At 39.9% G+C, this 25,877-nt stretch overlaps 2 protein-coding genes and 2 pseudogenes across 3 annotated transcripts; 1 reads left to right on the plus strand and 3 right to left on the minus strand.

Annotated features, from left to right (window-relative positions):
* The window catches only part of LOC107688605 (uncharacterized), a 19,724-nt pseudogene extending 17,228 nt beyond the window's left edge, over positions 1–2,496 (minus strand).
* Positions 2,497–2,695: 199 nt separating this feature from the next.
* Positions 2,696–6,476, minus strand: LOC107688606 (E3 ubiquitin-protein ligase RNF133-like; annotated as a pseudogene).
* Positions 6,477–8,130: 1,654 nt separating this feature from the next.
* LOC107688593 (non-histone chromosomal protein HMG-14A-like) lies at positions 8,131–10,912 on the minus strand. Its single transcript, XM_016486307.1, has 6 exons — positions 10,782–10,912; positions 10,024–10,050; positions 9,863–9,892; positions 9,184–9,231; positions 8,809–8,931; positions 8,131–8,597 (listed from the first exon to the last, which is right to left on the minus strand). The coding sequence occupies exons 1-5, from the start codon at positions 10,794–10,796 to the stop codon at positions 8,827–8,829; spliced, it is 225 nt and encodes a 74-aa protein (XP_016341793.1). The 5' UTR covers positions 10,797–10,912; the 3' UTR covers positions 8,131–8,597; positions 8,809–8,826.
* Positions 10,913–11,310: 398 nt separating this feature from the next.
* LOC107688591 (SH3 domain-binding glutamic acid-rich-like protein) lies at positions 11,311–18,185 on the plus strand. 2 transcript variants are annotated; one of them, XM_016486304.1, is made up of 5 exons: positions 11,311–11,328; positions 11,848–12,000; positions 15,883–16,068; positions 17,424–17,504; positions 17,698–18,185. In XM_016486304.1, exons 2-5 carry the CDS (start codon positions 11,956–11,958, stop codon positions 17,731–17,733), a joined length of 348 nt encoding a protein of 115 aa, XP_016341790.1. In that variant the 5' UTR covers positions 11,311–11,328; positions 11,848–11,955; the 3' UTR covers positions 17,734–18,185. The 2 variants fall into 2 exon arrangements, with proteins under 2 accessions (XP_016341790.1, XP_016341791.1); XM_016486305.1 differs by lacking the exons at positions 11,311–11,328; positions 11,848–12,000 and adding an exon at positions 12,782–12,888.
* Positions 18,186–25,877: the final 7,692 nt, after the last annotated feature.

The raw sequence follows: 25,877 nt of genomic DNA on the forward strand, positions 1-25,877 counted from the left end.
AAAGTCAGTTCATTGATGATTCAGTGATGTCATCATCCAGTTCAGCTCTCTTCCAATATTGTCTGTGCAATCAGTCAAGCGACCCCAACTAAGCAAGCCAAAAGCGACAGAGGCACGGAACCAAAACTACATCGGTGACACAAATGGAGAAACCAGGCTCAGTCGGTGGGCCAGTTCTCCTCTGGCCAGACCAAACCAGCATGGTGTGGTTTAATTCCAGGCTGCAACACATGTGCAGAGGACTTGTGCCGATGGTCATCGAGGTGACGCGGTCTTCACAGGGGATCTGTCTCTGGGGCACATCTAGTTGACATGGTCTCCGCTGACATTCAGGGCTGTAGAGGCCATCTCTAGGTGCTGATCCACCATCTGGGCTCGATATGGACTGTATCTGGGTGGCTACGGTGACCTCGGAATAAGAATAAAACACTAATATTAGCGTAGATGCCATTCTTCTTACGATGTAGCGAGTACATCGGGTGTTAAGGGAAGTGTTCCCGGTTCCGGTTGACCTAATTAATGCAACCTAACAATCCTTTAATGGACTTGAATTATAGAAATGTGATAGTGTGTTATGTGTATGCCAGGTTAAAGAGATGAGTCTTTAATCTAGATTTAAACTGACAGAGTGTGTCTGCCTCCCAAACAACGCTAGGTAGATTGTTCCAGAGTTTGGGCGCTAAATAACACTTTGAAAGTTGTAGTTTTTATGTGTGCTGAAAAAGTGGAAGCGGCGAAAGAGGAAGGGATAAGAGTTTGAGGTAAGCAGTTTTATATTTTGGCGCCGTGTCGCGTTGATTTCATGTCACATTTTTATTGGCTGGTCAGTAGACGTGGGTTGTAGCAGCAAACACACTCTGCAATGATCATGCTGAATTTCTGACACTGTCAGAAAATGATCATAGGCTATCTTTGGTCGCACGACCAACAGCGTCTTTGAACCTCTCTCACTGTATGACATAGGACCACCGTTTAGGAGCCACAATCACAGAAATCGCCACGATTGTTTCACGATGCCAATCGTTCATCTGGGACAGCCGAAAATCATGCAGTGTGTCTCAGGCTTAAGGCGCATTTACAAACAACCTTGGCTGGCCAAAGTACTGTGTGTAAATTTATTTGCAAATACACTTACAAAAGATTAAAAGCACAAGAGAAAAGATGAGTTTTTAAGATGGATTTGAACTCAGATAACATAGGAGCAGTTTTAGCATGTAATGGCAGGTTGTTCCACAGCTTGGGGCCAGTCAATGCAAAGGTTTGGTCTCCTCTACTTTATAGCTGTGATCTAGGTACACACCGTCAGAGTCAGAGAGATATTATATTGGGGGGCTAGATTATTTATAGCTTTATAAACAAATAGTACAATTTTATAATCTATGTGATATCTGTCACACTACGGTGCACTCAAAACACTCACGAAGATGATGAAGGTAAAAAAATCTTTAATAATCCACACAGAAGGTAAATCCACAAGAGGAAGGCTTAGCACACAGGAAAACATAGACGAGATCCGACAAACTAAACTGAACGGACAGGAACTTAAGTACACAGACAAAATAAGATAATTAACAAGACACACCTGAACGTAATGATATAATCAGACATGAGGGAAAACTAGGTCAAAACAGGGAAACAAGACAAAAAACAACAAATTAAAAGTCCACGATGGTGATAGAACTCCCCCTCCTGGAAGGCGCGACCTCGCGCCGTAGCAGGATGAACAACGGAGGGAGGGAGGGGGTTTGGGAGGAGGATGAGGCGGTGGCGAAGGGCAGGAAGAGAGGCAGGCAGATAACTAGGGCGGAGACGACGGAGGGAGAAGCCGAGGAGGAGACGTGAGGAGCCAGGATGGAGACAGGAGGGACTTGGAGCAGGAGGAGCCAGGCAGGACCCAGACCGCAGCCAACATGACGGCCCACGGTGGAGCCGATGGAGGGAGGAGCCATGGTGGAGGAAGGGCTGACGACTTCAGGGGGCCGACCAACAGTGGCGGAGCAGGTGGGAGAGGAGCCCGAGACGGAGACAGAGAGCCGACGAGCCAGGGTGACGCAGAGGATCCGGAAGGCCAAGGCAGAGCAGATGGCTCAGGCGACCGAGGCGCAGACGGGGATCTGAGGCTCATGACTGGTAGTGGGTTCTGGGATGTTGTGTGCTGCCCACACACACTAAATGGTGACACCCATGACAGGGAGTGCCACGGACAGGGGAACGACCTCCATGGTCGTGACAGGACAGGCAGATAGTTCCAGGCAGACAAACAGTTCAAAGCAGACCTCCATGGTCGTTTCAGGATATACAGGGAGTTCATAAACGGCCTCCTTGGCCATAACAGGACAGGCAGAGATTTCAGAAGATGATGGAAGACTGGGGATAACTGAATAAAAGTCTATTAAATCCCGAGTCCTGCCTCAGCTCACCCTCAGCAGTGGTACAGTAGGCGGGGCTTTCCTCCGTGCCCTCGCTCTCCACTGTTTCATCCACCGTCGCGTGCATTGTTGCCGGCTTTCGCACCTGGTCAGATGACAGATCACTTTGAACATGCCATTTTAGGTTTCCTATTATTTAATTTTATTATTATCATTAAAAAAAAAAAAAGTCTATTATTTTGACACTTTGCACAGATGTTGCCTGTTGGTGATATTGAAATGCAGAACTATGCCGTGTTATATTATAGTATAAGCATAACAGTATGTTAATGTTGGCTGCTGATGTCCTGATGCTCCATCATCTCCGGTTCTTCTTCAAATTCAGGGTTCTCATGAATGTGTGGTGTCTGAATCTCCGGCTCACGGTAATCACAGTCTGTAGGATGTCCAAGAGCTGCTGTCATAAAGACAAATCATTAACCACGAGCCATCAGTAAACAGCACATACGCATCAATCCAGCACGCCACTGATAATGACACAGACTCATCAGCTTGCTGCTGGATCTGTTGTTGTTTTATTCATTTATTCCAGTGACCTTTACTCCTATCTCTGTTTTTAGTATGATTGCATGATCATTTTATTTATTTATTTTTCTGGAAGTACTATTTTAATTTGTCTTATTTATTGTCTTTTTTACTAAATGTGTTTGCTGTTTGGGAAATCGCACAGTCCTTCCACGCATCAGCACTCAGTGTTAAGTATACTGAGTCTCCAGCCGAGTGGGAAAAAATAATGCATCAATGCAAACTGTGTCTTTTTTTTAACCAGCAAGCCTTGAAAAACTATTTACGGCAGTTATTTTTTAATTACTAGTCAGTAGGCAATAACATAAAATGGACCAATGACACACCGTAATCTATTGTCAATTATCTGTATGTGTTAAATGTTCAATATTTTTGTTACAAAATCTAAAAATCATAAAAATGTATCCAAATTGTTAATTAATTGACCCAGTAATCACTTTCATAATCATTAAAAAAAAAAATAATAATAACATACTGAACACAGTCGTTTATTCCTGCTTCAGCAATCGGGCTCAGTACCGGGTCGCCCGTCCGCAGAGTCCGCTCTTCTAAGTATATTTGACTCTGAACTCGACTCAAAGTGGCTGGACATTGTACCTCTTGCATACGGAGCTGCTGGTTTCTGTACATTCGTTTGATGAACAGGAAAGCGAAGATGAACATAGTGATGGTTGATATCCCAATGAAGGTGAAGGACAGCGCGTATACCCATGTAGAGCTGTACCACAGGCCATGAGGATTGGCCACTACGATCTCCACATACACATCTGAGCCATTCTTAACCAGGTTAGCCATTTCTTTGCCTAGAATATTGCCAACCATGATGGCAACTATGTCATCGGCACCTGTAGAAATAAAACACTGCAATGTTAACTATGACCACTGCTTTTAAGATCAACAGCACATGTAGAAGACTCTAATATCAAGTTCATGCATGTTGTTGGATTCTTTGTGCATAAAAGTTTTTGTAATAACCATTGTAATAATTTTGAAATATATCTATATATATATTCTCAGTTCATTTATTTTTGGCAAGTTGTGCTGGAATGATCTGATTCAGATCATGTAACAACATATCATAATTACAGAGGTCTGAACTCTGTCTGTCTAAAACGTACAGATATCTGAAATATATCACGCTCGCTGACGATGCAAGCAGGGATGAGGATCTAAATGCAGGAATTTATTGACTGAAGCAATACTGCAAACACAGACCCTGGGGGCACGAACCACGTGAACCATAACATCAAACAACTGACAAAACACAAGAGAAACTACATAAGCAGAGCAGAACCAATGAACTAATGAGTAACCGTGGAAAAACAGGAGGTGAACAAGCAACAAAGGAAACACAGAACTATAAAATAAGAGTCCATGACACAGACACAGAAAACGCAGGCAGGGATCGTGACACAATAATACATTACTGTGACTGCACTTTTATCTGTTATATGTTTTATGTTGTTGAGAAATGGTCAGGTTTAAGGTAGTGGTAAAAAATGTTTATGAAAGTATAAAGATATAAATAATTTTAGACATATATTTATTAGCCAGTTATAAAGATAAGAAACACATAAGGCAAGCAATAGGCGTAATAGGGTAAGGCGTTGTTTAATTTTTGACAGGAATGAAAACAAGGCTGTGAGGTACAGAAGTACAGTGCGTTCAATGGATTGTGCTATAGTTTAACAACATACCTGTCAGACTCTGGGCCAGGTTTTGTGTGTGTCTTTGCTCCCTATGTGCTCCGTCTTCCAGTTTCTCTGTCTCGTGTTTTGAATTCTTTGTTCCCAGGTGTTTCCTATGTTGATTGTCTTATTAGTTCCAGGTGTCCCTTGTCTTCCCCTCATCAGTTCCTGTGTATTTAAAGTGTGTTCTAGTTCTTGTCCTTTGTCAGTCGTTGAACGTCATCCTGATGTGTCGAGTCCTGTGATCCCCAGCCTTTGTTAATAAAACCCTTTTGATTTATTCTACTCCGTGTCTCCTCGCTCCTTCGTTCCCGTGTTCCTCGTGTGTGTGCACCGTGACAATACCGACCGTTCAGTTGACAAAACGTCAAAAGAAGAAAAAAAAAACCTTCATAAAACAGTTTTGAAAGTTGTTGTGAAAATGACCTTTATTCAGTGCGTGCCATTGTAAAGTCTGTAAGTCTGTCCCTCACAGGCTCGTTTTCATCCACGTTAAATGCAATATGGAATCTAACCTAATTAAGGTCTATTAAAAAAATGAATTTCCCAGTTCATTGATATAGCGATGTCTTCACAGCCTGATACTCACACGCAAGGCACTCGACCGTGCTTCAGTTTTTGATGCCTTAGGAATGAGAGCAAGCTGTAATTTAAAGCAATTATTTGTTATTGCTCAATTTTTAATCCTATCAATAAAGCAAGCTAATAGCAGCATCAACATCAACAACCTGTTTAGGTCACTGGCTTAATGGCCAGTTTATAAAATTTTTCTTATTTTGTATTTTGTTTTTCAACCTCTTGACTGTCATACATTTGAGATTTCAATGCTTTCTTACTGTATGGAAAGGTTACACTTTATTTCGATAGTCCACTTTAGACATTCTACTAACTATAAGTAACTTTGTAACTACATGTCAACTACATGTCAACTAATTATCATTAATTTGCAACTACATGTGTACTAACTCTCAGAGTAGACTGTTAGGGTAGGTTTAGGGTTAGTAGAATAAGTTGACAAAGAAAGTGTTAGACGATATTAAGCAGACAGTCTACTAATACTCTACTAACTGCTAGTTGACATGTAGTTGCAAAGTTACTTACTGTTAATAGAATGTCTAAAGTGGACTATCGAAATAAAGTGTTACCTATGGAAATTATGTCATTTGATGTATTTTATATCTATTAAAGCATTTTACTAAATGCCTAAGGATGCATTTGATTCTTTAGAAAATACAATTTACTCAAGGATGATGTCATTATGATGATGTTATATAATAGCATGTTTTCTGCACCTCATAAACATCTTATATAGTTGTTTCCTCATGCTGTAAGGCACTCCAGCACAATTTTCTGTGAAGCTACTTTGAAACAAACCGACTTGGATTATCAGTTAGAGAAACTCTCATACCTGAATGGGCCATCAGGTCAGTGTTATTGCCCGTCCCATCTATGTTGTAAATAACCACCGCCGAGGCTCCTTCTCGCTGAGCAGCTCGTATCTTCTGTGAATATGTACAGTTCCCTTTTTATATCAGGGCAATCCATGGCTGGTGTTTCGCGGTGAAAGTAGTGTTCCTCGAGCATGCCAGAGGATCTGAATTTGGAAGCACTAGCAGCCCAGAAGCTGAATCCAAGGGTGAGTCTGCTCCAAACATGCCACACTCACAATACTGCCCACAGTTTCATTAGATACGCTGTCAAAGTATCTGACTTCAACATAAGCAGTCCAGTAAATCAAGGAAGCACTTAGTTGGAAGCAATACTGGAAAACTAGCACCGACAACCAGATACATGAACGTCCATGTACTGCTCTAAGCTTCAGGTTCGCTTTCATTGCACCAGGTAAACACGCCTGTGTTTTGGCATTACTCTGTTGCCATCAAAAGTAATCAGATGCCTTCTTGAAGATAATATAAGACGTTTTTTTTCTTTACGTCAGGTGAGGTGTTCTTATCACAGTGGACCTTGGACGTTGGTTAAGATAATATTAATTTCAAAGGGTTGGGTTTAAAAAAAAATTTCCCCCTTCAGGAAACTGTTGCCACTTTAAGCACTCTGTAGGTGTCACAATATGGACCTTGTTTCTGTGTTTTCTGTGTTTCCCTTCTCTCCCGCCTAGTTTATTCCCCTGATCTAGTTTCCCCGTTTGTGTCCGATTGTGTCATTCTGTCCAGGTGTGTCTAGTTTGGTCTGTGTATTTAAGTGGCTCCCTTTCTGTTCATTATTGTTGGGTCTTGAACGTCTACCTCGACAGAGCTGAGGATTTCCCTGGAGCCAGAGTCTCATTCGACGTCTGACCAGGTGTGGGAGCCAGCAACGAAGCCCGCCATGGAGGATTACACAGTGGAGTGTGAGGGTGCCACCTTTCCACCTATGGAGCTGATTTGCTTCGGGTCTGTCAGTCTCCAGCCTTTGTCAAAGTTTATTGGATAACATATTTGAAGTATTGCATTCTAGATTTAGAAAATATCATTTGTTCTACAGAGACTGAGTTGGTAAAATTTTTAAATGATGTGTTCTTGACTACTGGCACTGGTTACCCCGTAGTTCTTGTTCTTTTTAGATCTTAGTTCTGCTTTCGGACACAGTGAACCATAACATTTGTATTACTCAATTTGAGAAGTGTGTTGGTATGAGATTAAATACTCTAAACTGGTTTAAATCTTATTTTAAAGACCGAAGCTTCTCTGTGAAGTTTGGAGAATGCTCCTCAAGCTCAGCTATGCTGATGCGTGGTGTCCCACAAGGATCGATTCTTGACCCAATTCTGTTCTCTGTTATTGTCGTCATGCCTTTGCTCCCGTACGTGCAGACGCATGCCCTCAGTGCTTCTGTTTTAAGTAACGTAGCATGCCTTCCTCTTCTCCACGAATTGCCAAGTTTGTTTTCAATCATTTGTGTCCATGTTCCAAACAGAACTGTAGGTTCACAAGGACATCGTAAGTATGAACGAGGAAGATGAACTGCCATGATCATCACCGGTTTGTTGTGTAGTCAATCTCAGCAGAGATCACCACAGATGATGCAGAAGTCTTTTACTCAAGCATGGCATACAAAACTTTCTCTCTCCTACATGTCTACTCCCCAACATGATACAACTCCCCCTAGTGGGCATTTCCCGTCAAATCATGTATTTGAGTTAACGCTTCTCTTTACTTGGTTACAAGAGTGCAAAACATGCAAGCATCAAAGTCTGTCTCTTTGAATGACAAAGTTCTGTGTAAAGGTTAGTGACACTAGAATGTCCAGTGTGAGCAGTGATCAATGAATCATCAGTGATTCTCGTAACATTTATTGCTGTTTAGTTTTTGAATAAAAAAAAAGGGAGAGGCAAAAGTGAGGAATTCCATTTTCTTTATTAGCAGACACTGCAACATTAGAGAGTGTACATCATAACCTGCAGACTTCAACACGTCAGAATCACATGGTAAAAAAATTACTATTTGCATGAAAACATTTAACAAGCTGCCATTAACCTTTAGATTTTATTTTTTGCAAGGGACAGTGAAATATATCCGCTCTCTTAAATCTCTGCTTACAGGTTGTGATCCCCCACTGTTATTAATAATACACCAAAATCTAGGACAAATGATTAAACAAAAAGACGATTTCCCTCAGCCGTGTTTTAAGAACTTGATGACGTCTGATTTTTCTAGACCAAATAAGTTATCAATAACAATAAATGGCATTTAAAAATACCTTTAGTGTGGCATTCTCACAGAAACAATCACTGCAAATCTACAAGGTGCTCAGCATTTAGCTTCAGTTTGTGCTAAAAATCCATGCTGATGCTTATAAAACCATTGATAAAAATATTTCTCTGTGAACAATATGCCTTGGAGGTTGACAATGACACAACACTGGGAATGATGAGGAGCTGCGACGACAGTGTTGATGAGAGGCAAGAGTGCTACTCAGACTTCGCTTCCTTCGTTTCTTTTTGAGTCTGTGTGACCTGAGGATGGTTGAGAGGAAGAAATCATCAAGAATAATGATTTTTTTCATGTCAAAAGATAGGAAGAATATGCTAGTGTAACAGCATTCCAATTATTTTATTCCACACAGTCAACACAAAATGAAAAGTAAAATGAGCTTATAAAAAAAAAATACCGTGACTCTGCAGTGTTTCTATGGACAGTCTAATGTGAAATGAGATTATAACACACCGCTTTGGTCTTGGCCTCTCAATTTTCAGAGTGGTTCTCCTCGCTGGCTGCAGACTCTGAGCTCTCCTTGGCCTTCACCTTGGTCTTTTTATCCTCCTTTTTGACATTGGCTGCTTTGTCTTTCTACAGAGGAAGTGAATCATTGGCAGCAATGTGTAAGAATATTTGCACATGTGTAAACTCTCAATAACAGTACTTTGAACGCTGTAGCACACAATTTATTTATTGTACATTGTGTATGCTTAATATGCCTATTGTGATTTTGCCTGTGAACATGCTGCAAACTCACTTTGCCTATAAAATCAACTAACTAACTAACTAACATTGTTCTAATTTAAACGTTTTATTGCTGGTTTGTTAGGTATCTGTTTTTACCTTATCTGTCTTTTTTGGTTTGGGTGCAGTCTTCACAGGAGCGGGTCTCTATGAATGAAAAACACAGCTGAGAAGTAAAATATACTTGATATATATAGACATTGTTCAACTGACATTATAAAACAAAGACAGAAGAGACAAAATGGGAATCGTTAAAAAAATTATGAACGTTATACTTTAAATGAAAATGTTTTTTTCTTAGGTGCACTAAAATATAAAATTCCAGTATTGAGTGTATTTACTATATTTTCTAGAGTAAGATTTCTTTTAAATGAAGATTATTATTTTGATTAATGATTTATATATTTATATTAGGTTTGGTGGGGAATTTTAGATATACATAATTCCTGTAACCAGTCTATTTAACAACCTTTTTTAAGCACACACACACACACACACACAGGCACACAGACACTCACAGACACACACAGACACACACACTCACACTCTCACACTCTCACACTCACACACTCACACACTCACACACACGCACGCACACGTGCACACGTGCACACACACGCGCACACACACACACACGTCTGGTTTGCTATCCTTGTAGGGACTCTCCATAGGGGTAATGGATTTTCTACTGTACAGACCCTATATTCTATTTCCCTACACCTAAACCTACCCCTTACAGGAAACTTTCTGCATTTTTTAAAAATGGCAACATACGTACTGCCGATAACCGTGCAGATCTCCTCTGAGGCTGAAAAGACGACACATACAAGTAAAAATGTGCACACAACTGTAACTAAAGGGGAAATATTTAAATAAACAAATAACCTAACAAAGTTACCAAGTGACATTTTATCAGTTTAAATATGAAAATATTTTTACCTCATCCTTTGCATCCCTGTCTGCTTTCTGTGAAAAAAAAAAAAAAAAAAAACTGTGAGATAAAAAGTCGTAATTAACTTTTTATTATTTAATCTCAGAAATAAAGAAAATGGCAGAAACAAGCTTCCATATATATATATATATATATATATATATATAAATAAATATATATTCACATATATAAATTCTCCTTTCATATATAAAACCAATAAAGGAACCCAGTGGCCAGTATAAGTAAAATGAGTAAACTCAGTGGAGTTGAGTTCAGCTCAACCATCCCTCATTAATAGCACAACCAACCCCTGTGTGAGCTGTGAGAGGAGGAGCTGACAGCGCCATCTGTCGGCACATGAGCGCTATCATCTGCTCACGAGAACAAAGACTATAAAATAACAACACCGCTATTGTCTATGTGAGTGTGTTCTCCATCAGCGAAGTCTTTAACATTGCACAGGTCATATTTCCTAGGAGTGGATGTTTCGTGGTTGATTTTATGAGTTTCTTCATGCACAGCATGGCTGACTAATCTAGCGATGGAAAGCACAAAACAAATTTGAGCGCGCAATCCAACACACTGCGCAAAACATGCACGAGATATGCGATTATGAGAAATATGCGAAGCGGATTCAGTGTTAAATATGTTAAATGTATGCAGATCTATACTTTGCAATGCAGTGAATAAATAAACCACATTAATCGGACTCTCAGTTCCGAACGCCACCCTGATGCAGGAGCCAGGAGTGTGTGTGTGTGTGTACCTTTCTTTTAGGCATGTTGGGCTCCTAAAGAGATTCTGCGAAACACAGCTGCTTTAGAAGAGATCTCGGCATATATGTGCTCGGCTCACTACACTAAACACAGTATTAAACACGGAGGAGCGTTACAGCCAGGGTTGCCAGGTTTTCACAACAAAACCCGCCCAATTGTTACTCAAATCTAGCCCAATCGCATTTCGAGGGGGACTCCCCGTTAAAATTCGCGTTCCGGGGGGTAAAATGCACGTTTCTGGCGGGGTTCCCCTGGTAAAATTCGCACTCCAGGGGATAAATATCACGTTATCGGGGTCGCTTTAACCGCGGACATGAAAAACAACCCGCGGCAACAGTGATAAAGCAGCCCAATACCGCGGACTTGGCAACACTGGTTACAGCGCATGACTGAATGGGGCGAGGGGAGTGGCTTAGGCCTGATTGATGCCTAGTTAGACCAATCAGCGCTGAGAACTGAGAGCCGAGCACGAAGAGCCGGTGTTTGTGAAAAATGTCGACAGTCCCATAAGAAATGTTGACGGAGTAAACTTAATGTGTGCGTCTTTATTAGTATACTTTTAACGAGGCACAACAATCGGCAAACCTTTGAGTTTTTTGCCATTTCAGCGCCGTTTAGTCACGGGGTGATTTATTTCTGCGAGTTCTGTACTCAAGATGGCGCCCTGCAGTCGAGACGGGTTTTAGGGCTTGTTTGTTTAGCAAGCCTGCAGGTGATTAAGACACAACAAACAAAAAAGAGCAGCTCTGTCATTTTGTGACAGTTATTTGCTGGAAACCATTCACACACACACACGTGTCACAGAAAAGTGCGCATTTTCAACTAAGACTCCAATATGAACTCAAGGAAAAGTGTTCATCATGACAACACTCACATATACCACAGAGTGATCGAGCGATCTTAATCATACTGAGAGTCACGCGGTGAAATTCATATCTAGCGCAGCAAGTTATTGCTATAAGTTGTTTTGAGAGAGCTGCGCATGTCTGAGCAGTCAGTCCTGTTTCATCAGAAGCTCGTCTTTGATTCTCAGCTCGGCTGTTTCTGATGAAGCAGGAAGAGTTCGGCAGAGGCGGGGAATGAGGAGAGAGAGACCGAGAGACGGGCCAAAACAAGAGTTTGATCGCTATTTGCTGCTCTGTGACACCCGAGGAACCTGACACTATGGTGATTAAAGTTTACATCGCGACATCCTCCGGATCGACATCGGTAAGCACTTCAGATGATCTGAGCCTCGCGTGCGACTGGAACCAGACATCCTTAGGAACACGACAAAATACAACAACAAACCGTGCAAGAAGAGTCCGCAATTATTGTCATTTTAACTATTTCTATGATGGCTTTGCTGACGCATATCAAATTACCAGAGTTTTAGTGTAGTAACTACAATAACTGTGGCACTAAATACTGAGACATTTTGGCGGAAATTATGGTAATCACGGAAATGCTTGGTTGTGTCTTTATTATAGGTAGTTTGAAAACATGTATTAACAAATGCAATGTCAGCACTACTGCTAGAGACTACAGTAGTCTTTTGTTCTCATGCAAATTTCACAGAGAAAAGCACAGTCACTGCAAACTCTAAATATGGTGTTGAAGTTGACAGTTAATGTAACCACTTTCTCAGACTGGAAATAATCCCTTCTGCTCAAGATTTATCCAAAAAAAGAAAAAAACATTAGGTGCATTTAACTGGACTAGGAACTGCATGAGAACGGACTCAGAATGGCCATTCCAGTTTAGCTGAGTATGTTTTATTTGCATCCTAACTGTTGAAAAGTTAAATAGCAGTATTTAGGTGTGTATCTAGAGGGAGCTCTTCCTCCAGCAGCTCATTCGGCTCGAACTCTTCCTAATTTGGTGAGTTAGAGCAGTGGTTCCCAACCCTGGTCATGGAGGCACCCCAACACTGCATGTTTTGCATGTCTCCTTAATCAAACACACCTGATTCAGGTAATCAGCTCATTAGTAGAGACTCCAAGACCTGAAATTGGTGTGTCGGAGAAAGGAGACATGCAAAATGTGCAGTGTTGGGGTGCCTCCAGGACCAGTGTTGGGAACCACTGAGTTAGAGAATACCGTTGTGCTCCACATACTGTAAGTTATGTAACATTGGAATGATGCTCCTGACTTGTCCATACTTCAGCCACCAGTGGAAAGTGGTTTTCTTCTGAAATGAGAAGGCAAAGTCCTTGCTCTTTTTTTTTTTTTTTAGTCCATTGCAAATAAATCTTCTGATTTCTTTCTATGTTGACACAGTTTACGTGTTACATGATGAACAAGCAACCAATGTTTCCGAGATGTTTCATCAGCTGAACAATCAGTATGTTGTTAAACAACAGTACAGCCTATTGAACACACTGTACTTCAGTCCCTCACAGCCTCGTTTTCATTCCTGACAAAAATTTAAAAATTGGTGCTACTCTGTCTATGAGTAGAGACACTAGTCCTAAAATGGATTGGTCTGATAATGGAGACATAAAATGTGAGATATAAAATATGCCCATGTGTTTCCAAAAACAGGGTTGGGAAACACATGGACTTGAATTTCTAGTGAAATTGCTTGAATTTCTAATTAGTCCTTCTATTTCCACCAAACTGACCCATTCAGGCTGATTTGTGGAGCATAAAAATAGTAATAAGCAAATCATACTGTAATCGAGACACTGCCTCTTTTTGCATAGTTATGCGCAATTACCAGCCATCAAAGTCACACCACACCTTGGGACAGCTGAACGAGCTGATCAAGGTGTTCAGGATCACTAGACAGTCACAGACAGGTGTGTTGAATCAGGGTTGAAGCTGAACTCTAAAGGAATATGGATCTTGAGGGCCAGAGTTGAGGGTCCTGTCACATAGGCTCTATAAGAACTCAATGATGAGACTGCCTCCCCCTGAATCTCCATAGGTGTTTGCTGTCAGAAAGTGTTTCTTTAGAAAAATCTGTGCTTTATAGACTGCTTGGTGTCATACTGTTTGGCAAATTATTGGCAAAATTGGTTTTCAAACTTTTTTTCTTTTTAAATTGATGTGATCCATATATATATATATATATATATATACACACACACACACACATATACACAACTTACTGAATCTGCAAAATGTTCACAAATCATGAACATCGTACAAATCGTTGCAAAGCAACTTTACAGAAAATTAAGTTTCTACAATATTTAGTGGTAGCTTATCAGTGGTTACTGTCAGTTAATGTACATATGGCAGAAATGTACGGAAAATCAATTAAAGACGTAATCAAACAGATGATGAACACTATTAACTTCACATCATAACAAAAATAAACACCGGTATTCGGTATGAACTGGTATACTGCCCAGCACTAGTTGGCATCATCTTTCCCCAGGTGTTCTGGATCCAGACTGAAGCTTGTGTAAATCCTAGTTACAATGGGATGTCAATCCCAGCAGGAACAGAGAAACAAATAGAGACATAATTAGCGTAGCTCCTGTTCCAACCAAGCAAAATTGATTTGTTTAACCCAAGCTAAAGAATAATAATGTGCATTTGATCAGATATTACTGGTGATAATTGAGATGACTCTCCATTTAAATAAACAAAGTGGCAAATTTTACAAAGAAAAAATTGTGTTGTTCCCTTTCTGTCATTCACTTCGACGTTGTGTCAAGTGTACGACACTAGGGGTGCCTCTCTGGAGCCCAAACACCTCTGACATCATTGAAAAAAAGGCAATGAAATTGGTGAGCAAAATTTGCATTGCTGGCCGTACCCCGGACATCCGGGTATAAATAGGCAGTGCAGAATTGGCTCACTCGTTCTGTTTTTTGGAGCCAAATGCATCGTTTCTCTGTGAGAAGCGGCACTCATTCACCTCTTGATCTTCTCGTCATTGGATCTACAGCACAGGCAGCGTTCTCTTCCTTCTCATACACAGCTAAGTGTTGTGAGAGTACCCCTGGGTGCTTCAATGGCGATCTTTAAGAGCAAATTTCCTCATAAAACAGTAAATTCTCTAAAAGAGCTTCACGGGGGGAACTGTGTGTGTCAGCAAACATGCCCCTGGGCCTACGCAAATATGCATTTCCCCCAGTGAACCTCATTTCACAGACGCTGTGCAAAGTCAGGGAAGACAAGGAACAACTATTGCTTGTGGCACCATATTGGCCCAACAAGACTTGGATCTCGGAGCTCGTGCTACTGGCATCAGCTCCTCCCTGGCAGATTCCCCTGAGGAGGGACCTGTCTGGCACCCGCACCCAGATCTCTGGAACCTCCGTGTCTGGTCCCTGGACGTGACCAGGAGGAATTGAAAGTGAAAATGTGGCATCGGATCTGTTCTGTCTTTCCTCCGAGAGGGTCTGGACAGGCACCTATCTGCCTCTACCCTTAAGGTGTAAGTGACCGCTATTGCGGCAAACCACAACACTAGGTGGCATGAAGACGGCCTTTCTGACTGCACTCACTTCTATCAAGAGGGTGGGGGATCTCCAAGCCATCTCCGCCAGCGAATGTTGGAGAATGAGGTCTTAAGTCTTTGGTATTGGAAAGTTACGAGGAGGAGAGGTGCATTTGGTCATGACATGTTGGCTTGTCAACATCTGTGCCCCTGTGGTCTCATAACGCAGTTCAGCAGCTGTGGCGTTTAGTATAGGGACCCCCCAGTGTTATACACTCGACACAACAACGAAGTGAACGACAGAAAGGGATCGTCTCGGTTGCGTATGGTAACCCTCGTTCCCTGGTGGAGGGAACAGAGACATTGTGTCCCTTATGCCACAAATCTGAACTGCCTCTGAGTGGGTTGAAACGCTTCTCGACTCCTCTTTTTCAACATCTTCTGCATATTTGAACCCTTGCCAGCAGTGTCTGTATTTGAGATTCATAATAAAAAAATGTTGTTAACACTTTACTTGAAGCCTTTCCCAGAACAATATGGTTATATCCTTATTTTTCCGAAAAGGCTGTAACTCAACAAAAACTGATACTCACAAAACCTGATGCATGTGAAGTCCACTGTAAATAATAATGCTTTCACACATTAAATGTCCTCTGTTTGAGGGCTCTGTTTGTCCATTGATTTTAATGTGCGATTTAATCTTCTGTTTTCCTCAGATCAAGAAACAGCAGCAGGATGTCATGGGCTTCTTGGCAGCCAATAAGATTGAGTTTGAGGAATGTGACATCGCAGCTGATGAAGACAACAGGAAGTGGATGCGAGAACACGTCCCCGAGGATTTCCGACCGGCGACAGGGAACCCTTTACCTCCTCAGATCTTCAACGAGGACAGATACTGTGGGGTTTGTACTCATGATAGATATTATGTGCTGGGTAGTAGCTCACACACTACATAAAGCAAACATAATGGAATATTAAGTAATAATAATAGCAAAAAAAAAAAAATATATATATATGTGTGTGTGTGTGTGTGTATATATATATATATATATATATATATGATTTACTTTCTTCTGTAGAGTAGAAAATAATATATTTTTAAGAATTTCAGCTTTTTTGTCCATATTTGTCCATATTAACTTTCAAGCTCCAAAAAGGACATAAAGGTAGCGTAAAATTAATCGATATTACTAGACTGGTACATTATGTTTTCTGAAATAACACAATGACTTTGTATCCGTGCATTAGGTCCTAAAGTGGCAGCGGCCTAATATATAACTACTGCAGTATATAAATTGCCGTATTATGCTCATTTACAAGTTCATAATTTTTGGGGGATTAGAATATATTTACACGAGTTTAAAAAACACCATCTTTTTCTCGTACTGTACATCTCTGCAGCAGCTCTTTGTACTCTCTGCCTGAAACACTCGGTTTTAGTTCCTGTTTTAATCTAATAATATTAAAAAGAGAGAAAATCACACACTGTCCTTGAGTGAATAACATAAGTAGCTTCCATAAGGATCAATGTATATTTAATTCATACAGTGAAGACTGTGCAGTTTTATTTTTACATTAGATGATTCAATTTCTGCAGTGTTTTGTAATTGAATACTACTGTTAGAAAGACCTATCTAAAAAGTACTGTTTATCTTTACTGTATTTAGCCAATTGTTTGTAATTTGCTTCTTTATTCTTATGTTCAATAACAAAAATAAAACAAAATTATTATATTGTGATAACTATACGTTCCATAAAATAAAATTAATCATATCGTGAAATAAAATTTTGATCGTCATTTGGAGCATGAAAGTTTTGGCTCCCACTGACTTTAATAACACGAACATCTGAAACATTCTTCATAATATCTTCTTTTGTATTTCCCAGTAAAAAGAAAGCCGTACAAGTTTAGAAAGACATGAGGCTGAATAAATGGTGATAGAATTTTATTTTCCAGGTGAACTGTTCCTTTAACAACAGATTTAACCCAGAATATTCCTTATGATATTTTCAGGTTTAAAAACAAGTCATTTAGTTTACCCACCATAGATCAAGAAGTTCACAGATGACACTAATACTGTAAAAGCAATCGAAATGAATCTATTTCAGTCTGTTTTCGTTGAGCTGGACACATTTCTGTACAGGTATTTTTTACCAATATCATTTTAACTGGCGTCTGGTGTTTTGACTGATTCAAACCGACTCAAAGCCAGACCGTACGATTTGAGCAGTGCTTTCTTTTGCTTCTGTGCTCCAGAACTACGAGGCGTTCTTCTGTGCCCGTGAGGACAATGCTGTGTATGCGTTTCTGGGCTTGACAGCGCCTCCAGGCTCAAAGGTAGGTGTCTGAGGGACATAAAGGCTCCTTTATTTGCAGCGCACGTGTGCCGTGTGCGTCTACTCTAAGAATGTAGTGCTAAAGTCCCGTCTGATGTTGCACACACATGCTCTAGTCCTTCTTCTGCTGTACTGAACAGCTTCTCACTGCAGATTTGAACTGATTCAATGGCTTTCTGTGTGTTTCTTCACAGGAAGCAGAAGCGCTGTCTAAGAAAACGCAGATGTAATCTAGAGAAGCGGCTCTAGCAGAGCTGTAGAACTCCTGCACTTTCTGATGATTGAGTTTCTTTTCTTGTTGGTTCTTTTTTTTTCTTTCTTTGCACCCATTAAATGATGTGATGAATTATTTGTCCACTCAAAAGTCCATCTTATTGATTGAACTGTTCAAACTGAAAAGAAAGCATGTCTGCAGTCGTCCAAATAGACGAGCAAACTTGATTTTAATTATATTTAATCATTCCTCTAATGTTTAAGCATGCAGTTTTTGTTATGTTTATGCTTGAATGTTCTTGATTATGTTTGCGGTTCAAGTTACATTTAATACGTGCGCATATATTCAGGGTTTCTGGCGGTCTTAAAAACTCTTAATTTTACCTTTCACAAATTAAAGCCTTAAAAGGTTTTAATTCGGAGCAGAAAGTCTTACATTCATAAAGGCAGGGTGTTAAATGCTTCATGCGCTGCAAAAAAGTATAATAAAAGTAACAGAATAATTGATACACATATCTAAACATCCTTAAATTTACTTATGAAGTCTTGTTTCGGGAATCAACTTGTTTTTGCTTTGAATGAAGTTTATTTTTCTGAGCCCACCGGCAGATATTTGTCTCTTTTTTTTTTAATCATAAATTCACTTATTTTTTTTGTACATTTCTCAGAAAACAAGACATGCTATTTTTTGCATCTATGTTAAGAATCTTTTAGACATTTGCACTGGAAAACAAGACAAAAATACTGCGGAAGAACATCACTTTTGTGCAGTGTGATCAGAATACAGTAAAACTTGTATGTGATCAGGTACAGCAAAAGTTATTTCCATTTTAGTTTTTTTTTTGTTGGATAAAATGAAAAGTATTGAAGAACAGTTGGAAGTTGTATTTTCCAACTTTAAAGTGCTATCACAGCTCATTGTGTTCTCCTTATGCCGAGTTCACACTGCACGATTTTAGCCCGATTTGTCACTCGCCGACAGGTTTTGCGAAATCACCGACAAATGCCCGAAATCGGAGGCAAATCGGTGCTCGTTCACGCGAGTAACAATCACGCAGTGTGAATTATCAAAGATGCGATCTGAGGGAGTCGCCGACGCCCGTGAAATATTTGGCATGCTAAATATCTGGAGCTGTCGGCGATTCACAATCACGCTGTGTGCAATGAGTTTTGACTGAAAAACACATCGGCGATGACCTACAGCCAATGAGAGACCAAGATACAGGGCAGAGGGAAGTTCGGGGAGGAGTTACATGAAACGTAGTTTGCGGACCAGTGTTGCCAAATCCGCGATTGCCGCCGGTTGATTTTTATGTCAGCAGGTTGAAGCGACCCCAATAACGTGATATTTAGGCCCTGGAATGTGAGTTGTACCACGAGAACCCCGCCAAAAAAAAATGTTTATTTTACCCCCGAATTCGATTTTTACTGGGGGACCCCCTCGAAAGCAATTGGGCTATTTTCAGGCTAGTTTTGAGTAGTAATTGGGCGGGTTTTGTAACGAAAACCTGGCAACCCTGCACCAGACAGAGCTGTCGGCGATTCTTCCTATTGTGAAGTCATGCAGTGTGAAACCCCCTGTCGCCGATCCATCGTGCAGTGTGAACACAGCAGCAACTGAATGCTACCCCAGATAGTCACGCAGTGTGAAAACAACGGCGATCCGACGAGTTTGAAAATCGTGCAGTGTGAACTCAGCATTAGACACTTACATTTAGAGAACACGCTCCCTTCATTTTTTTCTAAAGTTTTTCTTTAATTGGGTCTTTAAAAAAGGTCTTAAAAACTCTTAAATTTACCTTCATAAAACTTGAAGAAACCCTGATGCTTAACTCAAGTCCATTAATGCGCCCATACATTTTCGTGATTTGTTTAATTTGTTTATTTCTTAAAGAAATGTTGGCAATTATAGTTAGCATTTTTCTATGTTTAAATATTATTTTTAGTTGTTTTTTTCATTATTTTTACTAAATGATTTATATGTTTCATACTGCACGTTTTGCCTCAAGTATCCTTCATGTGCTAATAGAGTTATTTTTCTATTTTTAAGGGGAAATTACTAAAACAATAGAAAACAAAAAGTGAGGCTACCTATTGCTGCTGCAGTTTTTTCCCCACTATTTTCAATGTGTAAGGTATACACAGTGGTCTGTTTCACCACTTGCCATTCTTTCAAATCATGAGCTCATGCTTTCATTACAGCTGTACATACTTTTCACATAAGATTATCGTAACGTGATGAGAACATCTGATATGAATCTATACTGTACAGTAATTTCCAGTACATTTGGCAGTCTCTACCATGGCAAGGCCACTGTTTACAGTATCACATGCTTACGTTAATGTACAATGCCTGTATTTGATGTGACAGTTAGCTGTCATCTATCTCCATCTCATCTGATTTGTTTGCTTACAGTCACTTCGGCACTAAATCAGAACATTGATGTAATTTTTCACTAAACTCACACCGTTCACACGTGTAACACAGTGTTCACATTGTGCTTTCATATCGCTAAAGAAACCTCGACCTTGCTGAACCATTTGTTCGATGAACTCATTAATCATCATGAAATACCATCGAAACATTCATTTAGATCACACACACATACTAGATACCGATAGATTCACTGTGTAGTTGAATGTACAATCATTAATTTTTTTTAATTGCTTTGCCGCAATTTCACAAGCAATTATATACACTGAACAAAATTATAAACGCAACACTTTTGTTTTTGCCCCCATTTTTCATGAGCTGAACTCAAAGATCTAAGACTTTTTCTATGTACACAAAAGGCCTATTTCTCTCAAATATTGTTCACAAATCTGTCTAAATCTGTGTTAGTGAGCACTTCTCCTTTGCCGAGATAATCCATCCACCTCACAGGTGTGGCATATCAAGATGCTGATTAGACAGCATGATTCAGCTCATGACAAATGGGGGCAAGAACAAAAGTGTTGCGTTTATCATTTTGTTCAGTGTATATATATATATATATCTATTCATATTCTATTAATCAACTTTTTTGCAAATTCCAGTGCAGATAACAAAAGTGATTTAACTTGGATGATGACTACTATGTTCCATTGTAAGGACCAAATAAGTACTAATCTCACAACAGATTGTCAAAAATTCTCTTTTTTCAAACATTTCAGCATATTTCCAAACGCATTGGTACAAAACACAAAATAACAAATCCTTTTCAATACACATACTATGCGTTTCATCTATATAAATATTTCATTCAGAGGAACTGTCTTTCATAATGTTATCAATATCAAACTTTTGACTGGCTTGATGATAGTTTTTTTTAAATTGCTTAGACACTAAAAGTGGTACTTGGTGAAAGCATTCACTCATATACCTAATCTTTAGACCAAGTCTGCAAAACTACAAGCACATTAAGCAAAACTCTAAACACAGTTCTTCACATCACACACACCATTAAAAACTAACGGCGCTTTTGTTTCATTTGGAAAACACTTCCATTTAAATGCCACACTAATTTACTGATGACCTACAGCCAATGATCATGTGTGAAAACACGTATACATTAGAAATCAAAACTCAGTGTTATGAGAAATTATTTTTACCCCCTTGCATTTCTGTTTACATTGTATGTATGTATGTATGTATATATACAGTCATGGCCAAAAGTTTTGGCAGTGACATCAATTTTGTGTTTTGCAAAGGTTGCTGCTTAAGCTGTTGTGGTGTTCATTCACATTGTTTCTAGATTAATGTGTAGAGTGATCAGATGCATTTTAAATAATTGCTAAAAGCTTCATTGGCCAAAAAAATGAACTTTTTCAACAGCGAAGCATCCTGAGACCATCCATGTGTGGGGTTCAACCAAGGGAGTGGGCTCTCTCATAATTCTGCCCAAAAACACTGCCAGGAATAAAGAATGGTATCAAAACGTCCTGCAAGAGTGATTTCTTCCAACGATCCATGAACAGTTTAGTGAGGATCCGTGCATTTTCCAGCATGATGGAGCACCATGTCACAAAGCAAGAGTGATAGTGGCTCGAAGATCATTAGATTGAAATGTTGGATCCGTGGCCAGGCAACTCCCCGGATCTCAGTCCCATAGAGAATCTGAGGTCAGTACTCAAAAGGCGAGTGGACAAGCAGAAGCCCACAAAGTGTGATCAACTCTGAGAACTAATAAGGCAAGAATGGATAGCCATCAGTCAGGATTTGGCCCAGAAGCTAATATCCCGCATGCCAGAGCCAATGTTTTGTTTTTGCCAATAAAGCCTTTAAAACTTATGATATGCTTATCATTGTTTTTCAGTATACCATAGAAACATAATCTACAAATACTGAAGCAGCAAACTTTGCAAAACAAAATTTATGCCACTGCCAAAACTTTTGGCCATGACTGTACGGTAGCCTTTTTTTTTGGTCATACGCATAAATAAATATCTTTAAACCAAGCATCTTTTAATGTAATGCATGAAATCTGACCACATCAACACACACTGTTCGTCTGCGTCGAAGCAGCAATTTTGAATGTGTTTCGTTTGTATGTGCAGACCCACACATTCTGGCCGTGTTATGGCATCAGTTTTTGCTGTGTTTCTTTATTATGTGTAAGTTTTACCATGTTAAGATGATGAATCCGAATGTGTCTCTAAATGCGCACACATTCTGGTAGTGTTTGAATGTGTAATACTTTTTAAAGCAAATTTATCTCTAGATTTACCCACATGTTAATCCTTTCTTTAATTTACTGCAAATTGCTTTACTGATAACTACTATGTGAACTTAGACTTTTCTACCTGAGAAAGAATTTTGAACTAAATAAAAAAAAAGGACATGAGACTTACATAAGACTGACATCACACACAATGTACCATGCATTATCCCTCATGAACAAATATAACGTCTGATGTTTGCAAACATGCATACCAGTGTACCATTATGACATCCTTCATGAATAAACATGCCGTCTGATGTTTCATTGGCTGCTGTACATGTTGTCATGTGACAGGCTCACATAGTGATAAATTCTCTCTTAAGCTCAAACGTGTCTGTTTTTTGTCCAGTACTGAGTCCTACAGGCTTGCGAGTCCTCTGATTCATTATGTGACAGAAATATGTCAAAATGCCTTGGTGTCTTGCAGGGGCGTGTCTAGCGCATTTTAAATGGGGGGGCCAGTCGGGGGCACTGGCTCTAAAGAGGGTGGCCGGGGGGGGTGTTTCATTGTTCCGCAAACAGTATGTTAAAAGCACACGTCCAGTTTTGTGTGAGTGAAGGAAATCCGCTTGGGAGTGGAGAGATTCATCCTCACGCACATGGATCGCGTAACATTATGCGCTCTCGACATTGTCATTAAGATCACACTATAGAAACCGCCTAAAATGAGAAATTTACTAAAAACAAGCCTATGGCAAGACTTCTGGTAGGGGGGCACCTGGGGTGGCCAGCCAAATTTCAGGGGGGGCCGGTGCCACCCCTGGCCACCACGTAGACATGCCCCTGCTGTCTTGGCGAGTTGTCATAAATGTTGATGTAAGCACTGTGTTGTTCTTCACTCATTCACACACACACACTCACACTGACACAAACACACACACACACACACACTCTCACACACACTCTCACACACACTCATACTGACACAAACACACATACACATACACACACTCACACTGACACACAAACACACACACACACACACACACACACACTCTCACACACACTCTCACACACACACTGACACAAACACACATACACATACACACACACACTGACACACAAACACACACACACACACACACACACACACTCACACTGACACAAACACACACACACACACAGAGAACTTTCCTCCTCAGGTGGTAACTCAACCCTTCACAGTGAAAGCCCTGCACAATTCATTCCATTTTGCAACTACTTTTAATTGTTTGTTGCATATTTGTTTGTTTTTAGTTGTCTATGGACCTAATAAAGTTACTATTATTGAAATGTTATTAAAAATGTTTTGAAATAATTGATAATAATTATGTGTTATTTGCTGTGGCTCTTTTAAAAAATGCATTAAGGGAAAATAAAAAAAGGCCATATAATAATAATAATTATTATTAATATAATTGTATTGTAACTGAAAATATTGTTGTTGTACATGTTTTTGCTTGTTTCTTTAGATGCTGTCAGTAATTCGATGCTTTGTCTCAGCATCTACCCAAACATACAGAAAAGTGCATTTTGTTGCTTTGAATGTTACTGTGAATACCTACAGATAAACACTGAGACCAGACTATAATCTATGTGTGAACGACAGGTTTCTCAGCAGGATGTAAATTTGCTTTGAAGACTACGGACACAAAACACAGCTATTCCAAAGGTCAACTGTCCACTGATGAACTAGAATTCATCATCCATCCGTCATTTAGACGGAAATAATTTTTTTTGTATTCAAGCCATAAATAACAGTGTAGCAATCAGGTAATCACTTTATCTGATTGTTTACACACACACACACACACACACAAAAACTTCCCTGTGGCTTATTGTACGTTTGGGACTGGGAGTTTCATTCTTCCAGTCCTCTTCTAAGATCCGATTGGTGCCAGAAAGCTTGAGAACCAGAGCATCTCCTTTCCCATAGGCAAACGAGTTCGACTGCTTAGACTTAAGATGATGAGAAATGAACACAACCCCGCTCAGAGCAGAGGAGAGCGAGCCGGACAGAGAAGAGAACGATGTGAGCTGTTTCAGAGCTCTGAGGAAGACTCTCAGAATGCTCTCTGCGGACGCTTCGGGGGAAAGCTGCAAAAAGATGAAGGTGGAAAATATGAAGAAAGAGAAGTTGCAGTGCGTCTGGGAATATGACAGAGATGCACCGACAGCAACTTTCATCGACACACAGGGTTCGTGTAGCATTACTGAGAGGGAGGGAAAAAATAGCAATGTCCGACAATTATTTTTAGTATTTGTGTTGCATTACAATTTATGTAATCTATGTGATTTTGATGACTTGTGAAGATCAGCGAAAAGACAAGAAGAAGAAGTCAAGAAGATCTGCAGGCACAGAATCTGGAGCCGTGAGGGAAGTTTGAGTGGATCTTCAAGGATCTGACCTGTGGAAGAGTTTTCATGGGATCGGCACAGAGATGATCATCACCAGAGCTGGGAGGTAGATGACAAAACCCTAAAAATCAATCACAATTTAACCTTGCAGCAAATCACTATATTACTCCAGCTACTGTAGTAACAAACAGAATCAGAAACAAACATAAGGTAATGTTATATTTTCCAACAAACTGGATCTGAAGAATGTGTGATGAAACAAGTGTGAGAGTGTGTAGGGCTAAGTTGTGATAATATTAGCCTACACTTGTGTTGACCACAGGCATATTCATCTTTAAGGCTTGATTACACTAAAATGAGGCATTTTTTTTTTCTGTGTGAGTTTGCTGTGTTTAGGATGTGATTTAATGTACAATGCCCAGTTTTTCTCTTTAAAGGGGTCATATGATGCGATTTCAAGTTTTCCTTTCTCTTTGGAGTGTTACAAGCTCTTGGTGCATAAAGAAGATCTGTAAAGTTGCAAAGACTAAAGTCTCAAATCCAAAGAGATATTCTTTATAAAAGTTAAGAGTCAGCCATGCCTACCTAAAACGGCTCGTTCTAACACGCCCCCACATGTCTACGTCACTATGTGGAAATATTAGCATAATGCCCAAATGTGCACGCAAAGAAAGAAGGCGTGGTTTCAGGAACAACAGTAGTGTTGATGCAGCATGTCAGGGAGACGCTGTGTTTCAGTGCGAAAGCAAAAGCACTTTATTTGGCCTTCCGGCAGTAGATGCATTTAGAAACCATTGGTTAAGATTTATTTACAACAGAACAGCACAACCTAGATGTTTGAATTTGTGCAACGCATTTTATGGACGACAGTTTTTTGAACCTAGAAGACTACAAGGCTATCTGTGCACAAAGACTATTTCTAAAAAAAAAAAAAGGGTCAATTCCGACTTTGCTATGACAATCTGGCGCTTCTGAATCAGCGACTGTAAGTATGTTTTGTTACTAGTTTAAGTATTTGCTATTGACTGTTCAAACGTGTCGTGTGTGCGTGTGTGTATGTGTGTGTGTGTGTGTGTGTGTGTGTGATGTGTGTGTGTGTGTGTGTGTGTGTGTGTATATATATA

This window comes from Sinocyclocheilus anshuiensis, unplaced genomic scaffold, assembly GCF_001515605.1.
Source record: "Sinocyclocheilus anshuiensis isolate Anshui unplaced genomic scaffold, SAMN03320099.WGS_v1.1 scaffold557, whole genome shotgun sequence".
Lineage (NCBI taxonomy): Eukaryota > Metazoa > Chordata > Actinopteri > Cypriniformes > Cyprinidae > Sinocyclocheilus > Sinocyclocheilus anshuiensis.

Coding starts and splice junctions, on each gene's coding strand:
- LOC107688593 (XM_016486307.1), bottom strand. Junction 9,893..10,023: donor ACAGGGATGCAAAGGATGAG/GTAAAAATATTT, acceptor TCGTCTTTTCAG/CCTCAGAGGAGATCTGCACG. Junction 8,932..9,183: donor AACCAAAAAAGACAGATAAG/GTAAAAACAGAT, acceptor CTTCCTCTGTAG/AAAGACAAAGCAGCCAATGT.
- LOC107688591 (XM_016486304.1), top strand. CDS start 11,956: ATGGTGATTAAAGTTTACATCGCGACATCCTCCGGATCGACATCG. Junction 16,069..17,423: donor ACGAGGACAGATACTGTGGG/GTTTGTACTCAT, acceptor TCTGTGCTCCAG/AACTACGAGGCGTTCTTCTG. Junction 17,505..17,697: donor CAGCGCCTCCAGGCTCAAAG/GTAGGTGTCTGA, acceptor GTTTCTTCACAG/GAAGCAGAAGCGCTGTCTAA.